This window comes from Etheostoma cragini, chromosome 9, assembly GCF_013103735.1.
Source record: "Etheostoma cragini isolate CJK2018 chromosome 9, CSU_Ecrag_1.0, whole genome shotgun sequence".
Taxonomy (NCBI): Eukaryota; Metazoa; Chordata; class Actinopteri; order Perciformes; family Percidae; genus Etheostoma; species Etheostoma cragini.
In genome coordinates, this window is record NC_048415.1 from 14,581,561 (window position 1) to 14,598,329 (window position 16,769).

Here is a 16,769-nt window from a genome sequence, read left to right on the forward strand (position 1 = left end):
TGTGCGTTCTCTACCTTTTTATCATACCTTTGAGCCAGGTCGTGACAATGTTTCTTTTTCTTTTTTATATATAAGTTGTCCACCAGTTGGCATGATTTAAGCCAGAATCAGTATACAAAACGGATCTTGTTTGTGTGTTCAAGTCAGATGTCTCTTTAATGGATTAACTGGTAAACTCTAAAGTAGACATGTCAGGGGGGAATTTAATGAAATGAAAATAGACAAACAAGATTAATGAATTGTGTACATGGACTGCCAGATCTGAAAAACTAACGTTGCATTACACTTCTGAGCATTTTCATTTAAAATCTCCACTTTCTCCATGAATTCCTTGTGTTCCATTGTGCATGCTCCCAATAGTAAAGACTGCAACTGATCAACTGTTAAATCAATGTTTCTCTGTTATATTTAGACATGTTTAAGATCACAGGTAAACACTTTAGAGTCCCAGCTGATTACCGTGACATTAAGCCGAGGTCAACTCCACTGCTTTAAGGCTGCTAGCAGACACTTTCATGCTCCAGAACACAAAGAAACAATATACAAGTATACGTGATGATAATGAAGCAGCAGCAAGGCTTTTGTTTCCAGTCAACATAAAGCATCACAATCTTTTATTTTCTCTCTAAAGCTTTAAAAGGGACATGTTAAAAAGCTTCCCGGTAAAGGCCTTAAAGAAGTACTGCACCTCCACAAGAGGAATCTTACTGTACAATGTTTCCAGCCCACTTTACACTGACTGGGCTGATGCACTGAATATGTCTGATTTATTGTTGCATCCCGCTCTCCTCCACCAGGCCAATTGGTCCATAACTGTCATCTGATGCCAGAAAAATTGAGGTTTCTCCCAGAACACAAACACTTAAAAAAAAAATTCACTTCATTAATTTAGTTGTTTAATTTTTTTTCTTAAAGTTTGAAGATATGTTGTCGAGATGCCCTGATCGGACCAGATATCTGACTCAAATAGCTGGATCTGGTATTGCCACAATAGGGCTAATTAATTAAATTATATTATGTGTTTATATGCAATGTGCAATATATGCTGGAATTTTTGACCAATTTGTGGTTACCTTTAAACGGTTTACACTTGAAATGTACTTCCTGCTGAAAACGTTTTACCAACGGTTGCTGTTGCAATACTTATCATGGTAATAATAAATCAGTAAATCAATATCTTTGTATTTATTTGTTAAAATTTGTTTTACAAAGTTAGTAAAGCAATGTTTAAGTCAAGCCTGATGTTGCCCTACACATGAAAGAAGTATTCCACTTCCACACAGTGAGGCATACAGCTTATTAATTTAACACTGGAATAGTATCAGTTCTCTATATCGGCCTATACTCAAAGCCTAGGTATCAGTGTTGGGACAGTAAAAGTTGTATCGGTGTTCCCCATAGCCTTTTTGACCCATCAGACCTGCTCCCTGATGGGTTGCATTTCCTTTATATGACTGAAGAACAGTTACTTTTGTATGAACCTTGGGTTATAATGTCATACAAATAGTGTATACTATACAAATAATGTTTAAGTGAAACGTTTCTGATTCTTTTCAGCTCTGACAAGAACCTCTATGAAATCCCTGATTGTTTATTTTTAAATGATGAATTTTAAAGAGAAGTGAGATCAGCATGCTAAATGTAAGAAGTGTTTTACTCATAATGTACATTAAGCATGTCAGAAAAATAACATTCTTTTCTTAAATAAGTACAGAGCAAGTAAACATAGAGTAAGTAAGTAGATTTTGTTAGCATTTTTGAATGTTACTGTTATGTTTTTGTAAACCTTGTTTTCTTCCAAATCAACCTAAACATTGCAGTGAGACGTGAGCAGACGTATTACATAATTTCCTGCCTAGAAGTTAGTATTGTTCCATCTGAAATGAACAGGATAGATTATATATTAAGGTTTTAAAATTTGAAAATAGATAAATAATATCCTTGTTATTAATTATTTAAAAAAAACTTTTCAAATATTAATTCTGGCTCCTATTTTCTTGTTCATTAGAGTAAATAAAACATTCTCAAATAAATGCATTTATCCCTGTACCAGGGTGTCTGATGAGAAATTAAATTAAGACAGATCACATGTAGGAAAGTCTCAGAAACTAAAACGTTTAGTACTGTATTTATCATTATTAATGTTAATAATATTAATAATAATACATTTAACATACATATATGTGTAAAAATGTACTGTTATTAGTAATAGTCATCAGTTTAGTTTTTCTTTTTTCTTTTTGTGATGTAGCTCCACGTAATGGTGGGCTGGGTGTGCTTGGTGAAAACTTTCAGTGGGTCTTTTGTATTTAAAAAAATAAACTAATGAAAGAAAGTCTTGTCCAGGCTCCATTAGCCTGGACCCCTCCTGTGGGGGTGAATGGAAATGACATTAAAAAACAATTACTTGAGCAAAAAACTGCTGCCAATCACTCTTAGGGGAAGGATTCCAATTAATAACCCTCTCCTAATCCCTTCGTTTCAACTCCTACGCCCCCTTAGCTTTGTTCACCTCTCCCTCTCTGAGCTGGAGTGCATGGCGTCTGAATTCAGTTGTTGAGCGCTCTTTGCACTGGTTGGCTTTTTTCAGTTGCACTTTATTGGAGTTTTTCTGTCAGGACTGTTTACCACATAGAGAAATTATTCAGAGAGATGCAAGGTAAGCAAAGAGTGACTGCAAGTGGTGCACATTAAGGATCTTGGAAAAGTGAAGTTGGAGGCTGCCAATTGGGAACAGGTAGAGCACCGGCACCAGCAACTACAACAGTTTAACGTAATTACTTCCAAAGGTAAGCTCTATCACGGTCTTGTTTTATGGCTGTCATACTATTCATTAACATCAAACTTCAACTGTGATACTCGCCATGCAACTGTGGATGTGTAGGTCCAGAAGGATAGCGGTGTGCTCAGAAGGTAAATCTCAGGATGCACTGAACAAACACGCTGTCGAATCTAAAAGCTTTTAATTTAAACTCGAAACAAGACTGCAAAACCACTATTTTACACAATAATTTAAATTAATTCATTTTACTTAACTTTATTAACTAATTTTGTGTGTAAGAGTATATGATTAACACCATTGGGATGGATTGGATGTCCTATATTTAACAATCAATTTTGCAGACATATCTTTTCCAACACATAACACCTAATTCTTCTGCAGCCACAGGAATTACTTTTCAAACATTATATAATCTGTGAATGAATTTGCATAGAAACAGCCCAAAATAACTGCATGCATTCGGCATACATGTGATTTCTAGAAACGATTCGTTGCTCCTCCAAGATTTGGATTCTTGACACATGCCTAGTGAAGTCTTTTATTCCAATGGAGAGACTTGCATTTACACAAATAAATCTGGGTTTGGTTTTTATGAGAATTGTCAATGTTTTATATAAAAGGTGGAAATTGAATGTAAATGACAATGTTTGCAGAGGATGAGTGGGTTTAGATGGTTAGACAGAGAGTTTCATCTAAGGTACCCAGGGGATCTCTGCCCCTCTCTTGTATCTTAAATCCTTCACTTAAACCCTTTTCCTCTGATTGCAGGGCCCAGACGCTCGAATGCATTTATCACTGGATACCATGAGCATGGTGGACGACAGCTGCCTCTCACCCAGCCACTTCCATGAAATGGGGAAAGGTGGGGGCGTCACTGTGGGGGGCTGCGTCCACAGCATCGATGTCATACTGGGTTTCAGTAAAGATCAGGACCCCATGCTCAGCCCTGCTGGGGCACCTGGGAGGCAGCAGGAGCCCTCATCGCACCCAACTTACAGCGGCCACCTTTCCTCCCTTAGAAACGACAGCACAGAGCAGCAGCAGCAGCAGCAGCAGCAGCAGCAGCAGCAGCAGTACCATGGTGAGTCAAGCTGCTGACTTGCCAAAGTTTTCTACAGTAGTATTAGCTTTAAGAGCACATTAACTTTTAGGTTGGGTTACTTCAGATCTTGCTTCAGAGTTTGTCATTGAAGATAAAGTTCATGAACATCCAATATGTTACCTCAAAACAAAAAGAGATGGTCAAGCATATTGATTGAACAGCAGCACCTCTGGTCTAGGAAGCCTGGAAATGTATGAGCTCTTGGTTTAGTGTTTCAGAGATGTAAATTGAATAAGATATATAATTGATTTTGCTGCACTGGTTAGGATATTGACGCCTGTGAGCAAACACAATAAATCTTACATAACCACTGACTGTAACATTTTCTGGCCACCAAAACATGGTTCAAACATAATCACATGTATACAGGTCTTGTTACATATAATATAATGTTTGGACGTTGATAAATCTGCACTGTTTAAAAACTGCAATGGTAATGGAAACAATTCCTTTACAAAAAAATGCAGCATCATTTGGGGATAATTGCACGTGTTTGACACACTAAGGAAACTTCAGATAAGAAATCTGACCTTAAATGAGGGTTAGGTACCATTGGATGTGTTGGTGCAGCATTCTTTTGCAGCAGCATCCATTTAAAACTTCACATCATGCAGATTCAGAATCACTGTGTTACACGCTGTTGCAATGGGGAGCCTGTTGCATGAACCGTGTGGGTTGAGATTGAGAGATAAATCACAGGACAAGATGGGGTTGGGGGTTTATGGTCCCAAGCCAAATCCAATCCCCTTGTGGAATTCCCCTAATCTTCTCTTCTGTGCAGATTAGATTGTACAGTATTTCATTCGGGTGTTATTGTTATCATTCTGCCTCAGAATAAAATTCATCCTGTTTAATCTGAAGCTATTTTCACATGAAGGATCTGATTTTGTGGCACAAGTTTTTTTTCATGGAGATGATGTGATTCAAATTCTGTGGACATTTTCGTTTTTATTGATTAACGTATATCAACAACAATGACATCACCCTTTTGTATGTAACTGTCCTGTGAAGTCAGCCCAGTTCCCCCTGATTGAGCAACATTTCTGTGTGTTTGGTGTCAGTCGGCCCCCTCCTCACTAGGCTGAGATGTTCTGCTGGCTGATAAACAGTGGGCAGTCTTCAGACCAGTGGCTGTGATGGGCTGACAGGCCAGGAGCTGGTCATTGAACCAGACCTGACCTCTGCCTTTGTCAGAGCCTGGCCTTTGTCATAGCTGCTTAATGAGAGGTGGATAAATGAACCCCTAAAAATCCTACTTTGCCTCTGCTCCCATTTGCCAGTTGAAAGAGCACAATGACACCCCCCCACACGCCCGCCTGCCCCCTTATTTCCATCAACACATGTCAGACACAGAAACATGCTGACATTTTTTAACTGTCAGCAGTTTTGCTGAAGCAGTGACAGGTGGATGGTAAAGTTTAGGAAAACTTGGGAATATGTTTTAATGATACTGAGAGCACCCTAAAATACAAATTACTATAATCATTGAAATTAGCATTCAAAACGATGGTTCAGAGTAAATTTATGATAAAAAACAGTAAATTTGCAACATCTATGATCAAAATTTTTACACTAACAATGTATGAAAATCTGAAAGATGTGGCTGGTATTGATCAACCTACAGCAAATTATAATCCGAATCTCCAGCTCTGAGCTTTACAGCGAGTTTCTGCTCCAAACTGTCCGGCCCATAAATGCTTTAGTTCACTCTCATTGTTGTTTTCGGCTGCAGCAGGCAGCTGTTTTCAGTGAAAAAGCTTTAATAACCTAAAGTACCATCCTCAGCACCAAACAGCAGACAGACACTAGTCTGTGTAATCAGACTAGTAATCAGTTAGCTGGTGAACGTAGCGGAGCCTTTCTTTAGTAGCTTACAAGCAAGATATTTCCCTCAGGAGTTGGTGGAGACCAAAAACAGAGCTAAAAGATTGCATTCAGCACATGGACACAAAAAAGGACTTAAAATGAATAATAATGTTGCTCCCCAGCTCCTGGTTCACCATATAGACTTGAAAGGTGCCAGTGATCAAAAGTGTCAGTGTGTGTTCACAAATTGTTCAACTGGCCAAATACACTAGCCTTTTCTGAGCAGGTGAGCAAACTCAATCCACTGAAGAAGAGTCTCTGAAAAAAAAAAACTAGTACATGGACCATGATGGGCTTGTTAAGTTTTTTCCCAACTGAGACGTAAAATGTGCAGTTCTGCCACAAAATTCCATTGCAAATACTTCAACCAGTAAAGTAATTAAAGTCAATTTAATCTACTTTCTGTAATTTACAACATATCCAACACAACCTAAACAATGATACAGTACCTGATTTCGGTTGATAGTAGCTGCTTCCCACGAGCAAATTATCTAATCATCCAGATCATACCAGATCATCAACTTTGTCTAATTCAATTACTTGCTGGTTAGACCAATACAGTCTTCTCTTGACAGGGACTTCATTCTTCTCTCTGAGGTGTGGTCAATATATCTCAGGTGTTAAAAGTGATAAACAAAAATATTATAGAAGATTAGGAATTAAGAGGAGGAAGAACAGTTGAGAGGAAGATTAAGAGAAATGATTTGTCTTTATGACAAAGGGGGACAGTTTCAGTTAAAGTCTTGTAGTGTCCATAAAGAGCTTATCAGCGGCATTTTTAACATTTAATGTTTTTTGGGGCTACTGCTTTAATCAAAATAATTTATACTGTGAGAATTAACTAAAGTGGTGGTTTTGCATTGCACTTTAAATACTAAATACTGTTGTATTTTGTATGTGATGCTGTGAAAACAGTACAGTTTAGTCCATAAAAAGAAACGGAACACTTTTGGTTGTTTCCTACATCTTTTTGAGGAAAGTTTACCTTTGGAGAAGATCAACACTGGAAAAAACATTTCTAAATCTGATTAGGAATGTTTCAAGCTTCATTGAAGTTCAGGGGATTGCTTGCTTCACTGACCTACAGTAGCCTATTGTTGCGAGTGTCAAAATAATATCTGCTCTACTGGAAAGTGGGCCCTACATTCTTTGTTTCAGCTAACCACCCTGCTTTTGTTTTTCTTCTGTTTTAGGTCATATTTGTCATATATTGTTAATCACAAATTCCAAATTCAAAACTTATATATACAGAAAACATACACTCCTAAATTATTGTTCTGCTTAACTGCTTAACAGATACCAGCTTATTCACAAATAAATGTGATGAGGAGCTTAGTGAGCTGAGGACAAGTGTCGAGAGTGATGAAGGCAAGTCTCCAGAGTCATGCAAGGATGAACAGCCCAAGAAGAAGCACAGGCGCAACCGCACCACCTTTACCACCTACCAGCTGCATGAGCTGGAGCGTGCCTTTGAGAAGTCCCACTACCCGGACGTGTACAGCCGCGAGGAGCTTGCCATGAAGGTGAACCTCCCGGAAGTCCGAGTTCAGGTAGGAGGAACCGCAATGAATAATTAAGCATTTAGGTTTGAATTTTATTTTATTTCTAATGTTGAGCCACTCCAAAATATATTACAGCAGTAGAATAATCAGCCACATCACAAGCTGACCTTAGGAGTTCAATTGGTGTGTTTCCAAAAGCTAAGGTGCTCTAAGGACAGCACAAACACGCCAAGCTTTTGGCCTCCGGCTTGGCACTATTAAGGTGAGGAGATTGTACTACATAGTAACGCAAGCAGGGGTTGTGTTTCCAAGTTTTGCAATGGTTGCACAGTGTCGATATCATATATATTTATATATATATTTGTGAGATCAAGAAGGTGCAGCCTTTACACAGGATGACTCTTTTAGAAGATCAAAAGAGCTCAAGACAAAATGACACCTTAAAGGTTGGCAAGAAGCAGGTGGGTTCATCAGTGGGAGGTTGAAGTTAACTGCAAAGCGGAGCAATGAAGTTCTCCTAGCGCAATGACTGCACACTAGACATTTTCAGGAGCTTTTAGTCGCATGTCATTCCCTTCATCAGTGGTTAAAGTTTGCTCAGTTGTTGCAGAGATGATTCAGATGTTATCATGTAAACTAAACATGGAGATTCTGTTATGGAGAACAGGTGGTTAGAACATTTCCAGACAGTGGACTGATAACAAAACATAAAATAATGAACATTCAAGCTAATCTTCTCAAGAAATGTTCGTTTAGTGCACTAAACAAAACAATTGTTTTTGTCCTCTAGGTCTGGTTCCAGAATCGCAGAGCTAAGTGGCGTCGGCAGGAAAAAATAGATGCTAGCACAATGAAGCTTCACGACTCGCCCATGCTTTCCTTTAACCGCCCAGCGCCAGTTCATACCAGCATGGGTCCGATGACCAACTCCCTCCCCTTGGACCCGTGGTTGTCCTCTCCACTGTCCAGCGCCACACCGGTCCACAGCATTCCGGGCTTCATGGGTCCAGCTCAAGGCCTCCAGCCCAGCTACCCCAGCCACGGCTTCCTCAACTCCACTCCTCACCCTCATCCTCACTCTCATCCTCATCCATCCATGGGCCAGGGGATGCAGAGTATGGCGCCTCCTCCATACCAGTGCACAGCACCATACCCTAATAAGTATCCTCTGGAGGACGTGGACCAGCGCAGCTCCAGTATCGCTGCTCTGAGAATGAAAGCCAAGGAACACATCCAGTCAATGGACAAGACATGGCATCCTATGTGACTAACAAACCTGGCGGTCCATGTGAATGACATTGGGAAAGGGAGATTTTGAAATTGTGTCTTGAGGTTCAGGGTCAACAGACATTAAGTAAAATGTTGGAAAAATATGGCAGTGACTTGTCTGATACCCACAGAGCAAAGGAATTGGATTTTGAACTGTGAAAACTGAGGATTCTTCTTCTTTGGACTTTATTTTTTATTTTTCCTCATCTCAAGGAAATTAGGCAGATATGTGAACTCTAAGTTCTTGTTAAATTGTTCATTTTAAACCACCAATTACCTGACATCTTTTCCCTCCCATGTAAAAGTGTTTGGCGTTGCCTTGGCTGCTGTAAAAGCACATCTTCTCAGTCTTCTTGGTGACCATTACACCTTGGAAGCAAGGACATTTCTTTCCTTATAACAAACTATAGTATCTACACAGGCTTGCGTCCCTTTGGATGAATGCATAGTTCCATCAATATTCATGAACGGCTTGTCTAGTGATATAGACAGGTTTTCAGGGGTCGCATACATACTTTGATGTGATATGTATGTATGTAAGTAAGTAACATGCAAATCTTTATTATTGTTCTAATTAATTTTCTCTTATTTCTGTAAACCATAAAAAATCCAATGGACAAAACATCCTACATTCAGCTGTCCATTTTCCCACCAAGTTTGCGTTTTTCCTAATTAATACAACTGTTCATCCATTTTCATGGGCCAGCTAATCAGAGCCACAAAGTACTTTGTGGATGAAAGTCCAGTCTCAGATTAATGTGAGAGCAGCTTTTAAAAATCACAGCAGTGTATCTGACTGTGACTGTAAAATGCACATCTCACTAATCTGTTGATTTATAATAAGACATGTTATTGGCTTTCAGCTAAACTCCAAATTAAAGCATGGTTTATGTTTCTACTCACTGGCTACCCAGTTTATATAGTGTATATTGAGTCTATAGCCTAGATGACCTGTTTTGACTGGAGGAAGATGACAGCAGAGGACCAGTGATGCCTACTGTTGTGGTTTTCAACATACAGGGAGAGGAGAATCTCTTAAATATGCTGATACTAGATAATTGTTTGGTAGGAAAGTGTATTGGAGTCAGAGATGTGATGGCACCTTCAAAGTGTCCAGGGCTGAGAATATACCAAAAATAATTCTGCACAGTTATAATCGTTTTTTTCTGATTTATGCGGAGATGCTTTAAAGAAGGTAGGAAGGACGTTTAAAAGAAAGAAAAGCTAGGGAGCAGAGTAACCCTCTTTTTGCTTGAGTGGCTGTTGGAGGAGAAGACCTGTTGGCAGCTCAGTGTTGGGTGATTGCGTGTACGTGCAGGGCAGCAGAAAGAGCCCTGTGTGATGCGTCAGCCCACATAGTTAAGTCTTTGTTCAGCACAATTGATCCAAGTGTATCCTCTTTGTCTAAAAATGAAGGGGTGGGCGGGTGGGACTGTCTCAGGCTGCACTAAATAGGCCCTTGTAACCATTTTGTCATGGAAGTTTTTTTGTTTATTTTTTTAAAGGAGGAAAAACATAGATTGTAGCTGCTATGGTCACTAGTGACACAAAATTGGTCTCTTCCCATCTGTTACGCAGTCAAGCTCTAACTGTCTTAAAGATAGAAATGATCAAAATTAACCACAGTGTGTTTTATATGAGCCGTAGAGCTAAATACATTTGTATTTGGTCTTGAGAAGTATACAAATAGCATCTCACATAACAAAAAGTTATATGGTAACTTTTTAACTTAGTTATGGAACAAGAGGGATAAGAAAGTCCTTTATCTTAAAGTGCAATTTCAAACTCCTTTTAATTTTTTATTTAAAAAAGGAGACACTTGTTCCCCCTAACTATCTATTGTATAGTTGTGATACTTTGTTGTTCTGACAAAAGTTGTGCTGACAGCATGTCATACATCCACAGTGACTAGAGCAGCAAGAACAACAACACAATTACGTAATTTCTGTTTTTATTAAAACACATTGTGGTACTGCTCAAAGAGGGAAAAACGCAGTTATTCAGTTGCTGCTCGTCATTAGTTCCCATTACATTTTTTGTTGTTGTTGGTTAGTGATGTTTAGAATCCCTATTGGAAAATAAGGACCTCACAACATGGAGGAAATGAAGATTACCTTGCACATGAAGAGCTTCTTTAGGAAGCTACATACAGTAAATGTGATTTTGGATCAAGAACAAGCCAAAGGTTAGATAATGGACAAAAATGCACTAGAAGTTTGACAGTTTTAGTTATTTTTTATGGTTTTAATTATGTTCATGATATTTACCTGTATGTTTTGTTTCTTATATGTCCTAGTTATATCTGTCCTAGGGATACCATTGTTTTCTCTTTGGTTGATTTTGTCTGGATCATTGTTGTCCATAATCTGGAAAGAATGAAGATCTACTGAAAATAAATATAGTTTGATAGAATATGTAGCCCCACTTTCTCACGGAAGTGCTTTCATGTTGAATGGGGACTCATTCCCACACAGTCACTGTACTTATAGTTTTACCCCAGTAAGTCTAAAGAGTAGTCCAAGGTTACTACAGTATAATCGTGATCATCTGACATACATGGGCATAGACATTTTTCTTCCTTTTTTTTTTTTTAACACTTGTTCCCTGTCTCTGTCATTTAAAAGCTCTTTCCCTCGTTTTTACCCCTCCCATTCCTTTCTGCTGTTCCATGGTTTGGTGGCAGGGTGCCAGCCTGTTAGGATGATGAGACTCCAATCAATCAGGACTTCCCAGGGGGGCCTCTGACCACAGGGCCCGACTCTCTAATTGCCCCCAGGCAAGAAGGCAAGCAGGCCAACAGGCTCAGCCGCTGCAACACATGTTCACAGAGGGACCGGTGCCGCCGTGCTAGCTGGCCTCCTCTGCATGTGAATCACTTTCTTGGACAGATGGAGGCCTGGAAGGACCTCACTATAAGGACCATATTTAAAGGCCAGTGGATGTAAAAGAGAAACGTATTTTTTTTTTACATGTCCTGAAGTGATTAGATACTGAATTACACACCAGTGGCTATGGATTACTATTACATTTAAGTCATAGAGCTAAGCATCTGATTTTCCCAAAAAAAACTTGTGGATCTTTTTGTAAACCTGGGAAGTCATATAGCTCTTGCTGAAGGCATTTCCAGACTTTTCTAACCATCTGTGTTGCACAATAAAAAGGATTTAACAATGCTTTTTGAGTTTTTTATATTTTCAAACAAAAAAATGTGTATAAAGTTTCTGTGGTGCAGAAGCGATGTCATAAGTCATTTCCAGCTATATGAATTAGGAAAAAATAGTTGCAATTTAAGAAACAGGTTGAAAAATGTTTTCTTGTGCAGCCCACGGAACATTTTTTCATACAGATGTTTTGAGGAGTCAGAACCGTGTTTTGTTAAATAACTTTCAACCGGGTTTCAAAGATTGCCGGGTATATCTTTTTCAGAAAACAGGATGCTTGGCTCTGTGACTGAAATACAATTGTAAAACATGACTTAGAGGCACAAACTGGAGCAAAAGTAAATGCAATTATAACTTGGGACAAAACTTGATCTGTGAAGAAAAAAAACAAAAAAAAAATCATTAAGCTCAAATTTCAGGGATTACGCAAATTGCATTTAACTCTGAGTGTAAATAGTCCACAGGACTAGACAAGGTAGATTTTTTTTGCACTTTTACATGTCATTTTTGTTTATGAGATCACATCTCTTGGTGCTCCCAAAGACATAAACAAACATTACGCTGAAACAATGAAAAAGGAAGAAAAAAATTGCTTTGGACAAGAAAGGATGAAAGGAGAGACAGAGAAGGTGAGGAAGTCACAGTGTGAGAAGGAAAAAGAGAAACATTAAGAAAGAGATTAAGCAGGCGAAAAGTGAGAGAGAGAGAGAGAGAGAGAGAGAGAGAGAGGGAGCAACAGAGGGAGTGGGGAGGAAAGGGAGGGAGCAATGGCTGCTCATCGGAGTTAATGATGTAGAAAATCCCCCAATTAGAGCGTTTTCCTGTGTTGCAGGATGAGTTCAGAGCAGGTTCCTCTGACAGCCCGAGGATTAGTACCCGGGCCAGGCCGGGCCGAGCTGGGTCTGCACAGACACTAACTAACTGCTGGACAGCTTGGCACTGCTCAGCTGGGGCCGGGTCGGGGCTGTAGCCACAGTCAGGGGCCCTGGGTAGGCATGCGTTTAGCAGGAGTTAGTTTCTCAAAGAAATGCATGGGAAAAAGAGCAGCGGCAGATCAACTTGGAGAAAAAAAGTTCTGGTGAAAAGCAATTTTCAACTCTGCAAAATCTCAAATGTTTTAATGTGTTTCCTGAATGTTTCTTGAATTTCTCAAAATGTTTGCTTATTTTCTACAATTATTGAATATTTTGCACTTTTTTTCCTGTTTTCTGGAGTGCCAAAAGAAAAATGTGAGAACTACCATATGATTTTAACATTGCCTCAACACACTGCTATTTGTCGATGCATTAATATTCTAACAGCAATATATCCAAAACATATTCTCATCTAATCTGAACATCTGGATTGCACTATGAACCAATCTGTCCACATGCTGCTTGATGTCAAACAATAAATAAATCCCAAAATGGCAGAAGTCCTGAGTATTGTGGTTGTAAAACACAGGAACACAGCCTTTAATCCTCCTGATCTGGTACAGGACAAAACATCTGAACATAAGTCTGTCACTAAAACATAAGCAAGAAAAGATTTTCCCTTTTATATATAGTCACCTCCCTAGAAGCAAACAAATATATAGAAGCAAAGATATTGGATTTGAGTCAGACTTATGTCAGAAAGAATACAGACTTGAGACTTGAGCATGGAGATTCATTAAAGTAACATTGTGGACACAATTTAATTTAATTTAATCTAGTTAACAATTCCTGCAGCTTTGACAGTGTACCATGGCCTTAGTCAGCAAAGATTTGAGACTTGACTGCCTACAGATTCAACATGATGTGAGAATTATAAACCTTGACCAAAAAAAAGAAGTATGACATGCCTTGCACAACTTTGCAGCTTGAATATTTAATTATTTGGTCTATGCATTGAAACTACTGTATTAGCAATGAAAAGAACACTACTAACACTTATTAATTCAAATGCTGTGTTGTTTTTAATGATTAACATTCGGTGACTTGAGAAGGAGGAGGTCAATGTTTAAAAAATGTCTCCTCCACTATGCAAAATCTCAAAGTAATTGCAATGTGAGCTAAACACACTTTTAGTGATCGTATTTGGAAGTAACTCTGAAAGGCATGAAATTGTCTTGCAGTTTACTTATAAAGACTTGAAACTTAACTTGGACTACAGTAGCACCTGCTCAGTACAAGTCATACTATAAAAGCATTGAGGGGATCCATTCTAGTTCAGGTTAATGTTTTCTTTTAACTTTAAAGTTCACAAAAATAAAGACATCAGCCTTCAAAATTAAAGGTTGTTGACTAAGCTGACAAATGGTTTTGAGGAAGCCCTAACTCACCTCACACAGTTACTGTGTCTATTAACAACAACTAAGTCCCTAATGACTAATTGATTAATTGTGAAGTCTATTATTTCGCTCCTGCAACCCAGTAGTTTTGAAAGGGCCACGGCTGGAGTTAACAGTCTTAATGGAGAGACGCGTTCGTCCCATAGGACAATAAGGGAAAATAGCGGAATTAATTGGGTTTGATTAAGAGAGCTTTTCAATGGGACACAGCTTTTTCGCATGACATAATTAGAGGTCAGTTAAGGGGGGGTGGAATGGGGGATTTGCCTGTTGGCGCCAGTATTGTGTGGGTGTGTCTGTGAGAGAGACATATAGACAGACAGACACAGAGAGAGAGAGAGAGAGAGCAAGGGGTTGCTTCCTTAACACTTGTAGAACTAAGTTGTGTGTCTGATGTAGTCAATTTCTATAGGCTCACTCACCAGAAAACACACAGTGAAGTTCACAGGGGGCCCTCTGTGTGTGATTATTATCACTACACTTGTCAGCATTAAAGACACAGTTCTCAGTCTTTTGTTATAGCTACACGCTCATTAGCAGTGCATTGCAGAGATAACGGTATTGTAGTGAATAGGGTGGTGACAGAAGAGAACATTCAGCAGTGTTTTGGGATGAGAAAAAATTATACATTGTAATCATGGTACAGTATAATCTAAAATACGAGGAAGGGCACACAGGCCAACGGATCTAAAAATACATCTGAACTGTCATGACCCAAAACCAGGCTTCACACCTGATTAGATTAACAAATATTTCATCACAAATCTGCATCTACAGTTTTTCTCAGAACAGTCGTGTTTTCTGTTTTACAGGGGTTTTGGACAAATTAAAAGCCCAAAACTGTTCAGTCGAGCAACGTATCCCAAACTCAGGGTCGGGACCCAAAATGGGTCGAAGGCCCGTTTTTATTGGGTCGACAATTGGCAGAGAACAGACTAAATGCTCAGCATGACCTCAGAATGGAAATTTCAAAAACCGAATCTAGAATACATCAGCTGGTTGATATCTTCAACCGGCCACATACATCTCATTGAATTCAAGTCAGCATTATTTTAAAAAAAATTGGTGTCGGTACTGAGGGATGATGAGAGGGGACAGAGACACAGGAAGGAGAGTAGAGACCTTTTTTGTTTACTTTTATCATGGAATAAATATACTTCATATACATTTAAATTCAAGGTTTGTTCTGTCTTTTGTCCACAGTTTAAAAATGTAGATGTTACAATGATTCATGGTGTATTTTTTTAAATTTGGGTCCCGGGGAGACACCAAATTTCTCTTTTGGGTCTTGAGCTGAAAAGGTTTGGGAACCACTGCAGTAGAGTGAATTTTTTATCCCACAGAAAGCCCGCTTCAACCTTATTGAAGTGTCCTTAAGTAAAGCATTACACTACCAACTACAAGTTAAGTAAATATGGTCTGACAAAGTGGAAGGAGAATCTTTCCTTTGGGCATCATATCAAATTGATCCTTTACTTAAGTAAAAGTAAAGACATTGGGCGGCCTCTAGTCACCCAGTAAGAGCGTTTTTTCCCCATGTCGGCTGAGTCCTCCAGCGGCCCGACTCGAATCCAACCTGCGGCCTTTTGCTGCCTGTCTCTCTCCACATTTCATGCCTATCTACTGTCACTATAATAAAGGGAAAAACCCCAAAAGTAATCTTAAAAAAAAGTAAAGACACTGTTGTCTATAAATACCCCATTACTTCAAATGTTACTTAAGTAAAAGTACAGAATTATTATCACCTAAATGTACCTAAAGTATGAAAAGTAAACTCATTATGCAGAATGGATCATTTCAAAGTGTGAGATTGTTATAGAATATTATGTTACTGTGTTTCTACTACTAACATATAGTAAGTTGTTTATTGTTGTAGATTGTCAATGTGGGAAAAGCAGTGACAGCAAAAACTGTCCTGTCCTGTTAGTAGTGTCCTGAGGAGTGTCTCGAGACAGTCAGACACTGTCCTGTAACACCCGGACACTGTCCCGTGACAACAAGACACTGTCTCAGGACAGTTAGACCTTGACAAGTGTGTGCATGTGCTTAAAAAATGCAATTGTTATTTATTCTTTAAAGTTGTGCTGGCACAAGGAATTTTATAACTTATAATTTGCTTTATGAATACATGACAATAAATTACTTGAACTTGAACTAATGTTGCTTGCGGAATATCAACAATTTACATTTAAGTGTTTAGTAAATAGGTCTTTGTAATAAAACACAATTTGAACATCAATAAAAAGCTAGAAAAAGGTGAAAGGTAGCCTTTTTGCCTAGGAAGCATATGTAGCAAAACCTTTCTTGACATTGGAGTCAAAGGACAGTGTGCAGGAAAGTGTCTGACTGTCCCGGGACAGTCATGGAAGTCACAGGACAGTGTCCAGGAGTTACAGGAGAGTGTACAGAACAGTGCCCTGGGACAGTCATGGGAGTCACAGGACAGTGTACAGGACAGTGTCTGACTATACGGGGACAGTCATGGGAGTCACAGGACAGTGTCAGGCTTTCCCGGGACAGTCATGAGAGTAACAGGACAGTGTACAGGAAAGTGTCTGACTATCCGGGGACAGTCATGGGAGTCACAGGACAGTGTCTGACTGTCACTGTCCCAGGACACTCCTCAGGACACTACTAACATGACAGGACAGTTTTTTGCTGCCACTGCTGCTGCAATGTGGAGCTAATTTAAGATACTTTGTATGGTACTGGCTACAGCATCATGAAAGCGTCATTTAAATGTAGTGGAGTAAAACGTACAATATTTCCCTCTGAA

The 16,769-nt window shown here is 39.1% G+C and overlaps 1 protein-coding gene across 2 annotated transcripts; it reads left to right on the forward strand.

The window, feature by feature from the left end:
- Positions 1-2,488: 2,488 nt before the first annotated feature.
- Positions 2,489-10,939, forward strand: rx1 (retinal homeobox gene 1). 2 transcript variants are annotated; one of them, XM_034882010.1, is made up of 5 exons: positions 2,489-2,788; positions 3,549-3,815; positions 3,846-3,863; positions 7,047-7,300; positions 8,043-10,939. In XM_034882010.1, the coding sequence occupies exons 2-5, from the start codon at positions 3,566-3,568 to the stop codon at positions 8,517-8,519; spliced, it is 999 nt and encodes a 332-aa protein (XP_034737901.1). In that variant the 5' UTR covers positions 2,489-2,788; positions 3,549-3,565; the 3' UTR covers positions 8,520-10,939. The 2 variants fall into 2 exon arrangements, with proteins under 2 accessions (XP_034737901.1, XP_034737900.1); XM_034882009.1 differs by having other exon boundaries at positions 2,489-2,789; positions 3,551-3,863.
- The last annotated feature ends 5,830 nt before the right edge of the window (positions 10,940-16,769 follow it).